This window comes from Erpetoichthys calabaricus, chromosome 9 (assembly GCF_900747795.2).
Source record: "Erpetoichthys calabaricus chromosome 9, fErpCal1.3, whole genome shotgun sequence".
Taxonomy (NCBI): Eukaryota; Metazoa; Chordata; class Cladistia; order Polypteriformes; family Polypteridae; genus Erpetoichthys; species Erpetoichthys calabaricus.
This window is the reverse complement of record NC_041402.2, coordinates 100926735-100947207: the sequence shown is the minus strand read 5'-3', so window position 1 is coordinate 100947207 and position 20473 is coordinate 100926735. Positions and strand designations below refer to the sequence as shown.

The 20473-nt window shown below is 37.8% G+C and overlaps 1 protein-coding gene across 1 annotated transcript in view; it reads left to right on the top strand.

Annotated features, from left to right (window-relative positions):
- The window catches only part of LOC114643360 (C-type lectin domain family 4 member A-like), a 100471-nt gene extending 80454 nt beyond the window's left edge, over positions 1-20017 (top strand). The window contains exon 6 of the mRNA XM_051931745.1: positions 19233-20017. Within this exon, the coding sequence (XP_051787705.1) occupies positions 19233-19359 (127 nt within the window). The 3' untranslated portion in view covers positions 19360-20017. The remainder of the gene's footprint in view (positions 1-19232) is intronic.
- The last annotated feature ends 456 nt before the right edge of the window (positions 20018-20473 follow it).

The following is a 20473-nucleotide window of genomic DNA, read 5'->3' as shown; positions in this document are numbered from 1 at the left end:
GACGTAATGAATGTAATGACTCTATGTAATGACGCGATTATCATAACGCCCTTTCCCAACGTCACTCGCATCATGCCCTCTGCGAGACAGTATTGACACGCTCATTGCACAGTATGCTGCAGTTGTACAAGTTACAACAGTTTCTATTTGGACAAACATAAATGACTTCCAGTCTCACACTTAAGCTATCCAACCATTCTAAGCACTTTGCCGATATAAAGTTTTTTTTTTTTTTAACTATTTTGAATGGTTCCTCATTATGTTTTCTCCGGAACCGTTACATTCTAGTAAAAGTAACAAATCTTATTATCATTTAGTGTTTCAAACAGAATGTAGCTCATGAAACTCATACCTAGAGATTTTCAATCTATAAATGTATTTCATATTTCCACTAGCAAATTATAAACGCGTGAAACAATATTAAGTTTAATTAATTTTTAAAAGGTTTGCAAAAATAGTGCTACATATAAAATTGGTTTTAAAATTGTCAGGGAAACATTTTAGGAAACAGTCAGTCATTTATTTATTGATTTGATCCATCAACGTTTTCATTACTAAAAGCTGTATGTGTGAAATACTGTATGTCATGTCCATATAAATTGAACGGTATATGACAGCCAAGAAATTTTACATTTTTGAATAACTTTTGAGTTTGAGACAATCATGATTGTTATTAAACTTTTGGCAGGCGGCTGGGGGTGAAGCTGGGACACCCAGAAGGACCGGAGGAGGGCTTATGCCTCCTCCAGACCACGAGGGGGCGACCGCCCTGGTGGCTTTGGGGACCACGGGAACAGAGTTTGGAAGCTCAACCCTATAGGGGCCCGTGGTCACCGCCAGGGGTCACCCCGATGCCTATGGAGCCCTGGCCCTCAGCACTTCCACCACATCCAGAAGTGCTGGGGGGAAGAAGACCATGGACACCCGGAGTGCTTCTGGGTGCACAGCCGGTACTTCCGCCACACCAGGAAGGGCCGGCGGAAGCTAATCGGGAGGCACCTGGAGCACGTCCGGGTGAGCTTAAAAGGGGCCACCTCTCTCCATTCAATGGCTGGAGTCAGGAGTAGGAGAAGGACAGAGCTCGGAGGAGAGAAGTGGAGGCGGACCTGAGGAAAAGGCATTGCGGAAGAAGGCCTGGACTTTGGGGTGAAGTGGGTTGTGTGTGTCATCTTTGTATATAGTCGTTTTAAATAAACGTGTTGTGGTGCTTGAAACGATGTCTGCCTGTCTGTGTCCGGGCTGTTCCCCACAACCTTTTTCGTGCAACATTTAAGTAGACCGCAAAGACCCAACTTAGGTCAGCATAGAAACAAACTGTCTTTGAGTCGTCGTCTTTTTTATCTTTGATAAATATCAAATACTATTACTACTACTAATAATAATAATAAACAGTGGGTCGGTTGCAGTGTGCATTGAGCAGGGAATCATCCAGAGGTGATCTCATCATTAAACATACATTATTTATTGTCTTGTGCATACAGCAGAATTATATTGTTACTTACATGTCTCTCCAGAACAGTGAAAATATAATAAAACACAAAAAATATACATAGAACACAATATACAGTATAGACATATATTCAGTTATATTTGAAATATTTATACATAGTCTTTTTCTTACAATGTTTGTTATTACGATTGGCTGTTCAGTAACTCCACAACTAAAACACTTTCTCTGAAGCCATACTGAGGGCCACTGATTCTTTACTATTTGCCTGAAGGCAGGAGCAAGAAAAACAGTTGTGCAGGATGGCTGAGTATATAATAATCTTAACAGATTGTCTTCTAGATATCCTGGACAAAAGGCAACTAGGAGCCAGTAATATTTTTGTGGCTTTCACAACCCTCTGCAGTGACCCAAGCATGTGTGCCCTACCAGGATGTGATGCCGCCACTGAAGATGGAGTCCACACAGCATCTGTGAGACATCTCAGGAAGGCATTGGTGAACTTGGCAATAAACAAAACATGCTGTTCTCTCCTCAATTCATCAATGATTGTTACTGTACAAAATTTAAACAAGTCTCACCATTTCCGCAGCACCTCACAAAAACAAACCACAGCTTAATCCGTTCTCTGAAGTCTATGACCTGCTCCTTAATTTTTGGGCATGAAAGGTTAGATTGTCCTGGGACCACTGAGTCAAGCAGATAGACCTCTTGTCTGCAAGCCATTTCATCATTGTTGGTGGCCAGGCCTATGATGGTGATGTCAGTAGCATTTTTAATGATGGAGCTGGTGTGGTGTCCAGACACACAGTCACACTGGGGGATTAGCACACTACCCCATAGTGTGCCTGGGTTGCGGGTGAGCATAGAAGATATGATGCTGGCAATCAGCAAAGCCGAGGTCTATTCACTATGAAGTCCTAAATGCCATAAAACAGTGTTGAATGCTAAGCTATTGTCTATAAACATACCTCTATAAGAGCAGTTTTTACATTATTCAGATGTGACAAGATGATATGGAGTATAAAACTTAACTGCTGTACCAGTATGCATCATGGAGATGATGAAGGGGAGCAAAGTTATGTAATAAGTTAAAGAAGTCTGAGTGAGTGTAGTTCTAAAATGAGTTATCACATACAACACACAGACTGTTATGGACATGAAAAGGATGAATAAACAGATAAGCACATTTTAAACATTACAAAAGATGTAAATCATGAAACACACATATATTCCCTCTCTCTCATATATACCTACATACATACACATACATACACACACACACACCCCCAAACACATATAGTATATATTAATAATCCTGATTTGTAACATGGCATTGTTTGATACAGTGGTTCTCATATTCAGTCCCAGGGGCTGTAGATTTTTGTCCCAACTAATTTTTGCTTTTAATTAGACTCCCATCTTGAACTTACAAGCCATCAGTCTATGTCTTGAAAGTTAAAGTGATGTATCAAAACACAAAGCTCATTGTTTAAACTACCAAATAGGTGAGTGTAACCTGTGGGGGGCATTTAGCACCCAAACCCTGGACACAACCACACACATACAAGTTTCAGGTTAAATATGAATATATTTTAAAGAAATAAAGCACACAATACCAGTCAGGACACCCATCAGTGTCCTTCATCCACTATATGGGTCTTTTGAGTAGACAAGGAACTACTGAACCAGGTCAGAGAGCCAGTCCATCCCCACCTTTCTTTACAGTGGAAATTTTAAAGGTTGACAAAATTAAAACAAAACATAACAATCTAATTGGTAAAACAGCAGCAACTGATGGGAATTTTTTTTTACCCCGTATCTCATCGAGATATGACTGCATATCCTTCATGCAGTCAAAAGTAAATAACAAGGAGGACATGACTTCTTCAATATCTTCATCGTTTCCACTTTCATCTAATTTTCCAATTGTGTGTGTTCCTTCATCCTCGTCCATTTCCAGAATTCTTGGCCTGAGTTCTGTCCCAACAAGTCGGTCACAAGCAGTCAGGATGTTTTTGCTCAATGAAGACTTTTTTGTGAAAAAGAAAACAATACAGAATGTGAAGTATTTTATTAGGAATATCAACACATTAACTCCACTTTTACTCAAAGTACAGTAAAATTGGCTTATGAAATAAACCCACCAATATGACCACAGCATGTCATAGGAATGCTTAACACGATTGATTTCTATTGCTTTTTGCCTCTACTGTACTCCCTGTATTCATGAGGAGAGTTAAAAAGAAAAAATAAACTCCAGCACACAACCATAGCAGTTCATCTTCAAGGGAGTGTTGTGTTTAGTTAGAAACCATTCAGTAAGTGCACAAATAATTAAAAATGACTAAGTGCTCTGAGGTGAAAAAAGCATACATTTTTATTTACTAATACATTGCTGTAAGACCCATTTCAATTCCATCTGTACGCCTACAGGAATTATACTTAAATGAGTACCTGAAAGACAAAGATAGTCCAATTACCACAATATAGTCACTTGTGAAGGCCAAATTCATCATTTGAAATAATAGGTCATTTAATTGTTACCAATGTAGTAAGTATTCTTTAAAAACTACTATAACACTCACCTAAACATATTGCAATAGAAATGCTACATGTAAAAGGTTATATGTAATTTAAAGTGTTTACCTGAAGCAAACGATCACTGCATTCTAGACTGATTGATGACTGAATGATTTCGAAAAGGAAAAAGGAAAAAGAGAATCCTTACCTTTAAGGCATTTGCTGTGTTTGTGCCGGTAAGAATCATTTCACTACATACCTGATAGGGCTGTGGCTTTGTGCGAACCACATTTTCCATGCTACAAGGCACAGCAATACAGATTATTAAATATTATGCATTTCTGCAAATCAATTATGTAGCATTTCAATAATTAAAATACATTACAATTTGCTAACAACTACACATAACCATAAATATGCTGACCTGCAACTTCAGTTAATGCTACCTAATGCCACAGATGAAACTGATCTTTGAAGAACAAGGAAAACAGTCAAAAAGCAAGCCTATGAAGCCATTCATTGCCTAAATTTTAAGAACAGTAAACTAAATTTGATACTATTCATTGTACTGGCATAAATAATTCAGTCAACATATTCAATAGTCTCATACCACATTATACTTTTACAAAATATATTTTACATTATCACATATGGAGTAAGCATACACAATATCAAGCCCTTGAGAAATGTGTGAGTGAGTGAGTGAGAAAAGGAGAGATAGGCAGCATATGCTTCAGTAATGCAAAAGGAGGGACGGAGAAAGGTCCTTGCTGTTCCTTATCTTGTCTGGAATTACTGGAAGCAGAAATAATTGTCATTTAATAAATCAGTTAGAGCACACAAAGCCCCCATTTTTAAGACACAACACAGGGCTGTAGAAAGGCACATGTCAGTGAAGGCCTCACTGTAGGCCTGGTTTGTGACCTGTTGGTCAAAGACTTTTTGTGAAGTTCTAATATATAAAATTAGTGTCGGAGAACTTTTAAACTGAGAATTAGGAAGCACTACCTGTGGTACACAGAATGTCCTTCTTCTCATGTGGAAACTGAAGACAACTGTCTTGGCTGGAAGATAAAAATAATTCAGAAATACTGTAAGCTGACATATTCTGATAACTGTTCTTCCCTTAGAAAAAGCTTGAAAAGTTACACACCTTTAATGCTGGCTTTACGAAGTAAGAAAAGACACCGCCATCCTCTAATTTATGGTATGTCTTCCTAAGAAATGTAAATCAGGAAACTGCAATAAATTCTATGAATAAAAAATAGTATGCTATTTTTTTTTAATCAGAACAAACATTATAATAAAAGATACAGCCAATGACGCTTTTAAACATTTATGAAAATATATGTTGCCTGACAATTGTAGGTAATGTAACTCCACGCTTACATTCTTAAAAATTAAAGTATTCGTACTTTGATCTTTGTCATATTCTACTAAATATTTTAAAATAGAAAATTGTGTTAATAAACAGTCATGATTTAATTAATCTAAAGTTAATCCAAGCAAGCTTTTCAAAAGGTGGAAAAGTATACAGTATACTATTTTGTCAAATTAAATCTTGTTGTTAATGTGGAGCTCTAGCTGCAATCAATTGTGTTAAAAGTGTCAATTGATCAAAGTTTACAAGTTATGAGAGCTTCACATACCTACATGGACCACCACTGTCCTTTTGTGGCTTTGTAAGTGGCTGATGAGGTAACCCAGCCACAGGGGATGCACAAACCAGTGCGTTTATTCGTGCCGGTCCCAAGCCTGGATAAATGGGGAGGGTTACATCAGGAAGGGCATCCGGTGTAAAATTTTGCCAAATCAATATGCGGACAATAATACAAATTTCCATACCGGATCGGTCGAGCCCCGGCTTAACAACGACCTCCACCAGTACTGTTAGCCAAGAGGGTGCTGGTGGAACTTGGGCTACTGCTGACCGAAGAAGAAAGAGAAGGAGAAGAAGAGGGGGGAGATATGTCTGGAGGAGAGGAGGAAAGTAACGAGAGTGGAACTGAGGGTAGGACCTTTGAATGTTTGCAGTATGACTGGTAAGGGGAGAGAGTTAGCTGATGTGATGGAGAGAAGGAAGGTTGATATATTGTCGGTACAAGAGACTAAATAGAAAGGGAGTAAGGCCAGGTAGATTCAAATTGATGTATCATGGTGTGGATGGAAGGAGAAATGGAATAGGGGTTATTCTAAAGGAACAGTATGTCGAGTGTTTTGGAGGTGAAATGAGTGTCAGACAGAGTAATGATTACGAAGCTGGAAATTGGAGGTGTGATGATGAATGTTGTTAGTGCATATGCACCGCAAGTTGGTTGTGCAATGGGTGAGAAAGAAGATTTTTGGAGTGAGTTGGATGGTGATGAGCAATATACCCAAGGGACAGAAAGTGGTGATTGTAGCGGATTTCAAGGGGCATGTTGGTGAAGGGAACAGTGGAGACGAGGGGGTGATGGGTAGGTATGGTGTCAAGGAGAGGAATGAAAAAGGTCAGAGGATAGTGGATTTTGCCAAAAGGATGGACATGGCTGTGGTGAATACATATTTTAAGAAGAGGGAGAAACATAGGGTTACGTACAAGAGTGGAGGAAGATGCACACAGGTAGATTACATCCTATGCAGAAGAGTTGATCTGAAGGAGATTGAAGACTGCAAAGTGGTGGCAGGGGAAAGTGTAGTTAAGCAGCATAGGATGGTGGTCTGTAGGATGACATTGGAGATCAAGAAGAGGAAGAGAGTGAGAGCAGAGCCAAGGATCAAATGGTGGAAGTTGAAAAAGGAAGACTGCAAGGTTGAGTTTAGGGAGGAGGTGAGACAGGCACTGAGTGGCAGTGAAGAGTTACCAGACAGCTGGGAAACTACAGCAGATGTAGTAAGGGTGACAGCAAGAAGGGTGCTTGGCGTGACATCTGGAAAGAGGAAGGAGGAAAAGGTAACCTGGTGGTGGAATGAGGAAATACAGGAGAGTATACAGAGAAAGAGGATGGCAAAGAAGAAGTGGGATAGTCAGAGAGATGCAGAAAGTAGACAAAAGTACAAGGAGATAAGGCGTAAGGTGAAGAGAGAGGTGGCAAAGGCTAAAGAAAAGGCGTATGATGAGTTGTATGAGAGGTTGGACACTAAAGAGGGAGAAAAGGACCTGTACCAATTGGCTAGAGGGAGGGAGCAAGCTGGGAAAGATGTGCAGCAGGATAGGGTGATAAAGGATAAAGATGGAAACGTTCTCACAAGCAAGGAGAGTGTGTTGAGCAGATGGAAAGAGTACTTTGAGAGGCTGATGAATGTGAGAACGAGAGACAGAAGAGGTTAGATGATGTAGAGATAGTGAATCAGGAAGTGCAACAGTTTAGCAAGGAGGAAGTAAGGACAGCCATGAAGATGATGAAAAAATGGAAAGGCCTTTGGTCCAGATGACATACCTATGGAAGCATGGAGGTGTTTAGGAGAGATGGCAGTGGAGTTTTTAACCAAATTGTTTAATGGAATCTTGGAATGTGAGGGGATGCCTGAGGAGTGGAGAAGTGTACTGGTGCCGATATTTAAGAATAAGGGGGATGTGCAGGACTGCAGTAACTACAGGGGAATAAAATTGATAAGCCAGAGCATGAAGTTATGGGAAAGAGTAGTGGAAGCTAGGTTAAGAAGTGAGGTGATGATTAGTGAGCAGCAGTATGGTTTCATGCCAAGAAAGACCACTACAGATGCAATGTTTGCTCTGATGATGTTGATGGAGAAGTATAGAGAAGGCCAGAAGGAGTTGCATTACGTCTTTGTGGACCTGGAGAAAGCATATGACAGGGTGCCTCGAGAGGAGCTGTGGTATTGTATGAGGAAGTTGGAAGTGGCAGAGAAGTATGTAAGAGTTGTACAGGATATGTACAAGGGAAGTGTGACTGTGGTGAGGTCTGTGGTAGGAGTAACAGATGCATTCAAGGTGGAGGTGTGATTACATCAGGTATCAGCTCTGAGCCCTTTCTTATTTGCAATGGTGATGGACAGGTTGACAGACGAGTTTAGACAGGAGTCCACATAGACTAGGATGTTTGCTGATGACATTGTGATCTGTAGCGATAGTAAGGAGCAGGTTGAGGAGACCATGGAGAGGTGTAGATATGCTCTAGAGAGGAGAGGAATGAAGGTCAGTAGGAACAAAACAGAATTAATGTGTGTAAATGAGAGGGAAGTCACTGGAATGGTGAAGATTCAAGGAGTAGAGTTGGCAAAGGTGGATGAGTTTAAATACTTGGGATCAACAGTACAGAGTAATGGGGATTGTGGAAGAGAGGTGAAAAAGAGAGTGCAGGCTGGGTGGAATGAGTGGAGAAGAATGTCAGGAGTGATCTGTGACAGACAGGTATCAGCAAGAGTGAAAGGGAAGGTCTACAAGACGGTAGTGAGACCAGCTATGTTATATGGGTTGGAGACGGTGGCACTGACCAGAAAGCAGGAGACAGAGCTGGAGGTAGCAGAGTTAAAGATGCTAAGATTTGCATGGGGTGTGACAAGGATGGATAGGATTAGAAATGAGTACATTAGAGGGTCGGCTCAAGTTGGATGGTTGGGAGACAAAGTCAGAGAGGTGAGATTGCGTTGTTTTGGACATGTGCAGAGGAGAGATGCTGGGTATATTGGGAGAAGGATGCTAAGGATAGAGCTGCCAGGGAAGAGAAAAAGAGGAAGGCCTAAGAGAAGGTTTATGGAAGTGGTGAGAGAGGACATGCAGGTGATAGGTGCAACAGAACAAGAGGCAGAGGACAGAAAGATATGGAAGAGGATGATCCGCTGTGGCAACCTGTAATGGGAGCAGCCGAAAGAAGAAGAGTAAGTGGTTGATGAGGCCTGTATAAGCTGATCTTTTAGAGGAAAATAGACAAGCAAATTCCTGTCTAGAGCACCAAACACAACTGTAGGTTCCTCTGTGGACTTGAATATACTTATGCATCTCAGGTGAATATAAAATAGATATAAAGTTCTTAAAACTGACAAATACGCACAAGAACAAACGTTTGACTTTATTTCAATTGGAAACAAAAACTTCAAAAGCAGTATTTTTGAAGCATGCAGGAGAGGTAAGCATGAAAAGCTGAATATTGTTTTAAGAGTTTAAACAAACTATACTATCATTGAAAGAACTTTACAAAGTAATAAAATGATAATAATAACTGGCTGTTCTTTTCCCCATTGTCTAGAGTCTAATTTGAACTTTCTTGAACAGGAGGTAATTGAATATTGCTTTAACACTTGACCTTTGTTTGTAACTACTTGTTAATATTTTCCATTATGTACTGTAAATATATATGCAGAACTATGAAAAAAGGTCATCTAAAGTGACCAAAGTGTATTCAAGCTATTGACTAGTAACATTACTATACGAGAAAAAAATAGTATATCCAGTATTAACTGTGTTTGTCTTAGAAACTTGTGCTCTTTTTCCATTTTTCAGTGGAAGATCACTTTATATTGGCTCAATCTCTCTTCACTGTTTTTCTGAAATATATTTTGGTATCTAAAATACCAGGTTACTGATAGGTTTTGCTTCTGATTAACTGGCATATACGTGATATACAGGACAATTATAGGGCAGAGCAATTATAAGTTCTTAATCACGTTCAATGATAATTTGATTACGATCCACTACACTTAGCTATGGTCAGTTATACTCAATAACGGACAATTATATATAATATTAGTTAGTATAAAAAATATTCTACAGCTGAATCTGTTGATTTACTATTCCGAATTGAGTTTTCCAAACAGCCCTGTAACAATACGCTACACAAATGGACCTGCTTGTTGTTTAATACTTTCTAAAAGTGCTTAGTATTGCACGGCACCTGAAAGTCAATTCAGCTAACATCTTTAATACACTCTGGTACAACGTACCCTACCAAAAAAGTATGATGTTATCTAATATTAATGAAACTTGCAACAAACTCACTGCCATCTTGATTTACAACTCAAACTCTGTCTTGTTCTTTTTTCCACAAAAAGCTTTCATAAAGATTTATTCAAAGTCCACCATTCCTTCGAGCGCCGACAAAAACAATGATGGACATATCGAAACCGACATCTGAGGGTGTTCCGTGAATGATATTAGGGGCATTCTGTGATATGAAGGGCGTTCTGTGTTTGATGTCATAGGTATTGCGGGCTGCAGCTAGACCCTTCTCTTTCTAATAGGCAACAGTTTGTCACACTCAGCCAATATAAATCCTTCATCTCATCTGTGTTGTGTGGTGTCCCTCGGGGTTCAGTCCTTGGGCAATTACTCTTTCTACTTTATATCCTTCCTTTTGGGTCAGATTATTCTCAGACATGGTCTTAACTTCCACTGCTATGCAGATGATATACAGTTATATCTTAGTACACACTCCTTTACAGACTCGCCTCCCAGAACACTCACTGACTGCATCACTGATCTTAAACTATGCATGGAAAATAAATTTCTCAAACTTAATGATAATAAAACCGAAGTGTTACTGGTAGGCCCAAACTCCCTACTTTCTAAGGCATCCAACTTCTTTCTTTCTATTGATGGTACACTTGTCAAACCTGCTCCTGTTGTCAGAAATCTTAGTGTTTTGTTTGATTCATCACTTAACTTTGAGCTACACATTGGGTCTCTTTCCAAAATTTCATTCTCCGTAACATTGCCCGCCTCTGTCCATTTCTGTCCTTATATGATGCTCAAACTCTGGTTCATTGTTTTATAATGTCTCATATTGATTACTGTAATTCCCTCTTCATCGGCCTCCCTGCAAAATCTATACCGAAGCTCCAGTACATTCAGAACTCTGCAGCCAGAGTCCTCACCCACACAAAGCGTTTTGCTCACATCTCCCCTTTTGTCTCCCAATTGTGCACTGGTTACCAGCTCCATCAAGGAATAAATTCATGATTCTGCTTCTCACCTTCAAAGCCCTACATAACCTTGCCCCTCTCTACCTCAATCAGCTCCTAGGACCTTACACTCCTTGTTGCTCTCTCAGGTCCTCGAGCAGTAATCTCCTTACTGCTCTATGCACCAGACTCTCCAGCCTGGGAGGCAGGTCCTTAAGTGTTGTGGCCTCTCAACTCTGGAACTCTCTTCCTCTGTCACTCCGAGATTGCTCCTCTTTCTCCTCCTTTAAATCTCAACTCAAAACTTCCTTCTTCTACGAACTTTTGTCTTCTGTGTGATTTTTTTTCTTTTTGATTTTGGCTTTGTTTAATACTGTAAAATGCAGCAAGTTTAGCAGCTGTTGAAGGTGAGAAATCAGGAAAATACGAATGTGGTTATTTTCAAATATAATCTCTCTTTAAGTCTGAAAAGTGACATCAAATTTAATTTAGATTGTAATTTGTCAAAACATACAATGAGGCTTCTAGGTTTTGAGGCATTAGAGCCACATATGTGGTAAGCTGCTGATATCACGGTGTCCGATTTAAAGTCCTCCCCAATTATTTTAGAGAATAGTTCAGCTATGAATTTCACTTGTTTTGGACTTTAATGGTTTTCAGGGAGAACTCCAATTCTGATATTATTCCTTCTGTATCCATCTTCCAGTGCAAGTAGTCTGTCTCCAAGCACTTTGTATTCAGAATTTGCAGCCATTGCTTTTTCATCAGCGGTAGATGCCAGTTGTTCAATTATTTCAATACGAGTCTTGAACATTTGCTTAACATTTTCAAGCTGAGCACCAAGTTCTCTAAATTTATTCTCAAACTTATTCAGTTTTACCTGTATTTTTACCTCAGTTTTTTCTAGTATGCCTTTAAAAGTTGCCTCAAAAAAGTTCACCTATATGTTCCAGGTCAGTCTATGGCAGGCTGTACTTTGAACTTGAATTTGAGGCCTGTTTAGACTTAGATGGAAGCTTTAACTGTCTTTTCTGTTTCTTTCTGAACCCTTTTTCTGAAACTCATGGGTGTATATACTTGCATTTACTTTAATTAAAGTCCCTCGGGTTCAGTAAATATAGGATACCTCGGGATGATAGTAAAAAAAAAAAAAAGGTAAAATAACACCGCTGCTAACTGAGTTCTGCCTCAGACGGACAAGATCAAACAGATTTTCTGTATATTTTTGTTTACTAAAGATGAAGAACGTTACTCAAGCAAAGATAGTAGTGAATCAGGGCCATTTGAATCATACCTATTTTGTTATTTGAAAGTGTTTCCAAAAGGTACTTTAACCTGTGAGGTCCCCTTTATATTGGTGGACAAGTTAATCTTGTAAATGCCTAAATTATTAGCCTTGATTTATATGTACACCCTGCATTAATTACCTATTTAATATTCTTTTATCAATCATGTCTCAAACACAGTTACAGATCAAATACAAAGTAACTTCAGAATACCTTAGCAAGGGCCAAGGGCCAGTTAGTGCCCTTGGGTTTCTTTCCCTAAAAGGGCTACCCATCAGAGTGCCTTAGCAAATCAAACAGCAATATGTGTTATACTGGTGACCTCAGCTTCAAAACTTCAACAGGGGTCAGAGGATGGCTACCTTCTCTTTACCCTTTAAAGGGCTTTACAATTTTAACAGAACAAGCATAGTTCACACTTGAACAAATATGCAATACATACTCCAACAATGCCAAATCTCTAGCTTTGAAAGAGTTAAGCAAATAACAAATCATTCAAACAAGCACACTGTGGTGGATACCAATAAACTAAGTTTCAGTCAAGAAATATTTAAACTTAAATTTTAATCATTACTCATGTTTATTTGCAGAGAAACTAGGAATTAAATACTTGAAGTCAGTGGTAGAACAAAACATACAACCCAAATGATTAAAATCAATGTTCATATGGCAAGCTTTAGATGTCCATATAAATTAAGGAGACAATTCTTCTTAATCCAAGTAAGGCAATCCTTAAAAGTATGTCCCTTCATGGTGCAACCTTTCTTCTCCTCCTTTTAAATGGTGCATATTTTAGATGCCATTGCACTTTTGTCCTTTGACAGCATGCTGTTTCGGTGTGGCTTCTGAACTGCATACACCTCCTCTCTTTCTACCTATGTCTCTTAAGATAAGGACAATGATACGGTCTGATGGCTGGAAGAACAGATGAAAAAAAACTCCAATTAAGCTGGAGAAAATAAAACTAAATCTGAAGGAGTTCCAAGGCCAAAGACCACCCAAGCCCCCAAATGGACATACTAACTACCATAAATGTTCTTAAGTTGCTCCTTATTGTTTCCAGGTTTCTTCCAAGAGGATTCAATGCAACTGGTCTCAAGGATAGCCTGCAGCACCTACATTCTTTTAATTTTGGAGAGATGAATTATATAGTACCTAAAATATTTTATTTTGTGTTTAAAAATGCTGCCAAAGCCTCACAAGCATCTCTAAAAGTTTTCTGGTGTCACTTTTTTGATTAAGATGGATTTGAAAACAATCAATGGTTGACAATAAAGCTCGTGGATTTCCTGCATTATCAATTATAATTTTAAGCTCAAACACTCAATGAGTCTTCCAAGCTATTTTTCCCACCTTACTCGTTACACTGCTGTATCCTAATACATTCCGACTAATTTTTCAAAATGTTAGCAAACCTAGAGGCCTCTGGTGCATTGAAAAATGTTTTTAACAATATGTTCTACCACTATTTCTACATATAATAAAATGAAGAAATTATCAGATATATCATTATCTACAACCTTCCTTGACAAGTTGTATTCCTTTTGAAATTACTATGCCCTGCATGAAACCTCCTTTATGTGTAGATTGGCTGATGTGCTGGCTAAGATCCAAGCAGTTCAGTAAGTTAATAAATTCTCTTGCTTTAATGCAACACTAATTATCAACATGAAAATTGAAATCACTAAGAATTAGAAACCTGCCATGAATGTCAATTTTATATAACCCTCACAAAGTATGGTCTGAATGAAACCAGCTGCAAATAATAGGATAACCAACCATAAGTTTATTTCCGCAACAAATGTCACAAACCTTAATGTAACCTTTCAGATCACCGGTCATACCCTCCCAACAAAAAAACCTTTTAAACATTTCCTCTCTCGGGGTTATAATAGGATACCCAAACAAATGAGAACCATGGGCCCTATCTAGTACTTATCTCCTCAAATTTGATAAATTATACACTTTATCGAGAGGGGAAAGGTGGAACTTCTTGATCAATTAATGACTCTCTTAGTTTGGAGAGTGAATCATCCGATAGCTGCACAAAGGCAGCACCTAAAAACTTTGCAGGGGGAATGATATTGCTGGGAGTTTCTGCAGTTTAATAGGTTTCAAATTGTCTAGCAAGAGTTTCATCTTTGCTGTTTCTACTTCTAGCCTGATAGGTGATAATGAACAAAAGGAAGTTGAGCCCCCCTCCAACCAATGTTCGGTCCTCCAATCTTAACTTAATAGCTAACAGTTCTCTGTTACCCATGTCATAATTGTGCTCATTCTTTTTTGAATAGAAAGCACAAAGATGGGTCTCCTTAAAGTCCAACAACTGCTGAGACAAAGTAGCCCCCACACCGATACCAGAGGCATCAACATCTACAATTAACTGGAGTTAGGGGTCAGTATGTTAAAGGATTGGTGCAGACGTAAATTATTTTTTCAGAGCATCAAATGAAGCCAGAGCCTCTGCGGTCCATTCAAGTGCACAATTAACTCTTTTTCAAAATTAAAGTGGTAAGGTATTTAACTGTACTAAAATTCTCTATAAATGTTCTATAGAAATTTGAAATCCTCTTAAATCTCTGAATTTGCTTAATACTCTCAGATGACTTCCAGCAGCAACCTCAGATCGATCCATTTTCACAACAAATATGGAAATTTCATACTCTAAAAAATCACACTTGTTATGTTTTGCATACAAATTATTAGCTCTGAGTCACTGACGGACATGCTGCTCATGTATCTTGATATCTTTAAGAAAAATCTAAATGTCGTCAGAATAAACTAGGACACAAAACCCAAAGGTTCTTTAAAGGTATCTTAACAAAGGCTTGACATATAACCGCCGCATTAGCAAATCCATATGGCATCACCAGCAACACATAATGCCCTGTAGAGATGTTAAATTCCACTTTCCACTCGTCCCCCTCACATATTCTTATTGATTATATGCACTCTGTAGATCCACTTTCTTAAATACAGTAGAACCTGGCACTTGATTGATTAGTGAGGAAATAAGAGGAAGAGGATAATTGTTTTCAAGTGTTCATTTAATTAATGCAAGGTCATAGACCCCCATCCTTTATATTTTATTAAAAAAATCTGACATCAATTGGACTATTAGAAGGCTAAAGGACCCTGTTTTCAAATTATCTTTAATATACTTATCCATTACTAAACTTCCAGGATGAAACAAGATATTAATTAAACCCTTTAGGTAAAGGAGCCCCAGAAAAAAGATCAATACAGAAATCAATATCTCTATATGGAGGAAACTCATTTCACTTTTTTTTATTGAAAAGGTCCTGTAAAATCCTCAAATTGTGAAGGAAGCATCTGAACAGAGTTACAGTGAAACGCTGATGTCAGGGCTTCTCTCAAACAATTTTTATGGCAAAAGGAACCCCACTCTTTAATTTCCTTACATTTTCAGTCAATAACAGGGTTGTGCCATTCTAGCCATGGGTAACTCAAAATGAGTATTGGAATAGTCCTGGGAATAGTTACAGCTGTGTTTGTTTCACTATACAAAGAGCCCATTTGTAGTGTAAGTGGAGGAGAAATATATTCAATAATACCACTCCCCAATGGATTACTATCCACACACATACTGTTACTTTTAAAGTAAAAGGAGTCAGTTTTAATTCTGTAATTAATTGCTAATTAATTTAATAATTTAATTAATTAATGCTAATAAATTTTCTGCTGTTTTTCAATCATGTGTCAGACAGTCTTCTACCTTGACTGGTACAAATATAAAATTGTCTCAATAAGTGGGCTTATTCATTTTAGCAATATCTATCTTTAAGGAGGAAGGGAATGGTTTTGATCCTATTCACCACAATTATTGAGCCCAAATTCACTACAGTAAAAGCAACACCTCTCAGTAAGATGTCTGTGATGTTCAGCTGCACTTACAAACATATGTTTAGAGTACAGTAGTTGGAGATTGACAGGTTTTTACTCCCTAGCTAGTCCAGTAATATTTGCAAGCATTCAAGTAATAATCGCATTGTTCTAACATACTTGTTCCTTAAGCAGTATGTGCCCAGACTGCACTTTTACCAACTTAATCAAAATATCATCCCGTTCAGGATCCTACATTTCGACTCTGACTATATGTATTGCTTGTAGCACAGACAGAAAGAAAAAGGAGGAAAGGATCGGTAATAGAATGACAGAGCACAATGTAGACAAACAAAGTGAGGACTAGTAACTGGGAGATCAATCAGAAAGAAGTTTGGAATGGTTGCCAAGCAGTAGCTATGAAAGGTCAAACAAAACTGTGTATCACTAATGTAATTGGTGTTGGTATTGTGGCAAACATCCATCCTTCCATTATCCAACCCGCTATATCCTAACTACAGGGTCACGGGGGTCTGCTGGAGCCAATCCCAGCCAACACAGGGCGCAAGGCAGGAAACAAACCCTGGGCAGGGTGCCAACCCACTGCAGGGCGCACACACACACACACACCAAGGACACAGCACTAGGGACAATTTAGAATCGCCAATGCACTTAACCTGCATCTCCTTGGACTATGGGAGGAAACCGGAGTACCCGGAGGAAACACACGCAGAAACGGAGAGAACAAGCAAACTCCACACAGGGACGACCCGGGAAGCAAACCTGGGTCTCCTAACTGCGATGCAGCAGCGCTACCCACTGCGCCACTATGCCGCCCTGTGGCAAACATAATTCAGCAAATTTCTGCTTTAATTGGATCATTACATGAAGAAACTATTGCATTTTTGTCATTTAATCACACTTTCCTCAAATATTTGTAGTGTTTCCCTTATTATAGCAACACAGTCCTACAATAGTCCTAATTGTGATTGACATTACATCTCGGATATTTTTTCAAATCATGGTTAAACCATATCGTTAGGCCTTTGGACTCTGGATGATACCCCAACATAAAATTAACCAAACAACCAAATCTCTCACAAAACAACTTCAAAAAGATAGAGAGGTAAATTGTGGACTACAGTCTGACTTAATATATCAGTGTTTCTTTTTTTTCTTGCAACCTAATCGCCTCCAATAGTCTAAGCAGAGCAATGTCGATTGCTTAAACATTCAATGGCAAACAATCACAGGCCCTTTTCATTTTAAATAAAATGGTGAGTCACGACCATGTGTGACCCAAAAAGCAGCAACCCACAACCCATTTTGGGTTGCAATCCATAGTGTGCAATAGTGTGCAATAGATGACGGAAACTGTTAAGGATGACAATTCACACCAGAAAGATATCAACCAACAGTTTAGCTAATGGAAGCCCTTTCCTAGGGATAAAATGAGAACAAAAACCCAATGACATTGACCAAGATTCTGGTAAATTCTTTAAATGAAAACAGGTCAGTGATAAAATCCATTAAAATCCACTTCCAAGGTCAAAATGGTATGGGAAGAGACAGGAGTAACCCAAAGGGAATCCCAGAACATGTCTTGGTTCTGCAGCACTTCACATGCAGCCATACTGTATAATCTCTAAAGTCTTCATCCACATTTTTCCAGAAAAAAATTAGGTGGGAAAATATGCAATGATTGAGCCACCCCTGAATGTGCAAACATGGATGTTTGATAATATTAGTCAAGCCTAGAAACCCTAAAATCCAAGAATACATACAGTTTACCAGTAGGTGTTTTTTCTGGTCAGGGGTAACAGCTTTGTGCTGACTAAATTCTAGTTATTATATTTTCAGCTGAGGATGAGATTAAAGAGCCTGACGTTTTCTTATTTGGATGGTTGGGCTCAGGATCTTGTTCACTTTAATTCAATTCATGAATAACAACAACAATTTATTTCTTGCATAGCTCAAAAATCACACAAGGAATGCCTAAATTGGCTTTAACAGGCCCTGTTCTTGACAACACCCCTGCTGTCAAATTATCTACATAAAACAACTTCCAAAAATGTAAGTGAAATTAACATAAAATATCAGTGATTACTTGAAAATCAAATCACCAATATCTTGAAATTACTATGCCTGCTTCACAGCTGCTATTTTCTTCCATCCAGTAGAACAATTTGTGCTCAGGCAGCAGTGAAGTGATCCTGAAAACAGATTGCAGGGGCTGGGACTTAATCTTAGCACAATTCAAAGGCAGTAACATTCATCATTGAATCCATGTTATATGTATCGAGTTCTGCCTATTTTCACTTTCCTGTATTGTTCATGTCTTGAATTGGTCTTTTTGATTGGAGAATCAAGGAATGTCCTAAAAGGACAAGTGTCTGTGTATCAGTGTGTTCATCCAGTTGCTATATCTCTGTTATATGCCATTTAATATAAGATTTGTAAAAGCAATGCTAATGTTTTCAATGCTCCATCTGTTGGAATGAAAAATGCAATGCATTTTACAAGTATTACTACATTCATTACAAACATTTGGCATGGGAATCATAAAAGCTTTACTAATATGTGTGATACACCATCTGTTGGAAAGAAAAAATAATGAATTTTAATAACATATGCATTATAAAATATTTTCAATAGATAGTGGACTGCAATCAATGAAGCTGAGTATACTGAAGTCTACGTTGATTACTTATATTTCAACCCATCTTAGATAGAAGAAAACTATAAGAGAAGAAATATAAAATGGCATTTGTTACTCTCCCTCTTCCCCATAATAGTCAGTTGGCGATGTGGGAGTTGCTGCTTCATAACTTCAGAATGATCAGATTTTAAGATGTACAGTATTAACGGTAATATGCAAAATTTCATGAACTTTGACTCAGTTGTTAAGACTGATGCATTCAACCCTCCCACTTCCCCTCACCCCCAAATGACATTATTAAAACCTTTTGAAATAATAGAGGGTTTCATATTAAATTAATCATTAAAACAGTTCAAAGAGAAACTAATGAAAGCATGCAGTCTTTTCTTCAATACTCTGTTCTACTCATGTGCTTAAACAAGCCAAACATGGATACAATTGGTGGTACTTGAGCTGTGTTGTCCCACTATGTGTGAAACATGCACAGTATGTGAGTGATACAAGAAATGTCAGTGTCTTATCTTTATCATGAAATAAAATACATTTAATTTACATCTAATATGATTATTTACTTTTGTATTTCAATATTCAGCACTGTCAAAAACACCTTTCTTCTTTCTTCTCTCACTTTCAGATCTCCATTTAAAGCTGTTCTCGGCTTCAGCAACAAACATGCCTGCATATCAAAGAAACACATTACTACAGGAATGCCAAAAAATCCACGAATGTGGATCTGCGAGAGAGATGTTGTGCATTTGTAGCTACTTCTCAACAGAAAATGCAAAAGTAATTAAGGATTAAGGCTGGATTATTAATAAGCAGGTTGTGTGTTTCTAATATAATAGCCACAGATCATTTCATTTTAACAATTTAACTGATTTGATTTGTACTTCTTGTGTAATTCTTCATTGTATAAGGCTATTTTAGCAGTTGACTAAATCTTGTGTGAAAAAGTTAACTCCAAATATTCTTTTATGAAGACTAGTTTTCAGAGATAATAAACATCCTTTTGCTTTTTAACATATATTCTTTAAATTTCATATTCATCCATGGAGCATGTACATTATTTTGATTTTGTCTGGAGCTATGCACTTAGTTACATTTTTAATAAAGTAGATTTTTTTAATTAAAATTACTGAAGTTGCAGTATTAGGAAAATGGCAAAACATAATGTGGGCAGGAATTAAACATAAAATATAAAATAATTCATACATATATATCCATGTATGTTGGTTGCAAAAATATCTTACTTTTCTTTAAAAAAAAAACTATTGAACACAGCTTGAAGTTGCCAGTGCATAACTTATGAACATTTTATTTTGGTTTTCAAACTTACAAAATGAATATCATTAACCTTTAAAATGTTTCTTATTTGGTGCTGCTATTTTAAGACAATTCATTTCCAAAAATGATTAATAAAAAATTGTTAAGGCATATTTCTTTTGACTAGTGACCTTATTGTATTCTCCATTTCTCTACAGTGAAATATTAAGTTTGTACTGCACACTTTGCAAATTAAAAGCAAAAGCAAACATAATTTATTTAAATGTACATTAACGTTTTGATTTTTCCATTTGTTAATAGTACAGCCAGACCAACAGTAGATACTTGTAGGCCAAGGTTTAAAAATGGTAAGTTATCTTCACACGTCAAGCAGAAGGATTGTACCTGTTTTGAGATTTTGGAAGTTCAATGTTTAACATCAAACCAGAAAGCATTCTGTGTTCTCTGTGTGCTTATATGCTGCATATAATGGTATGCATAGATTCACATGCTGGACACTAGCCCCCACAGTTTAGCTATATATTAGAATCTGAATATCCAAAAATTGTATCAGTATGGAACACTTTGACATGTTGAATATAAGCAAAGGAA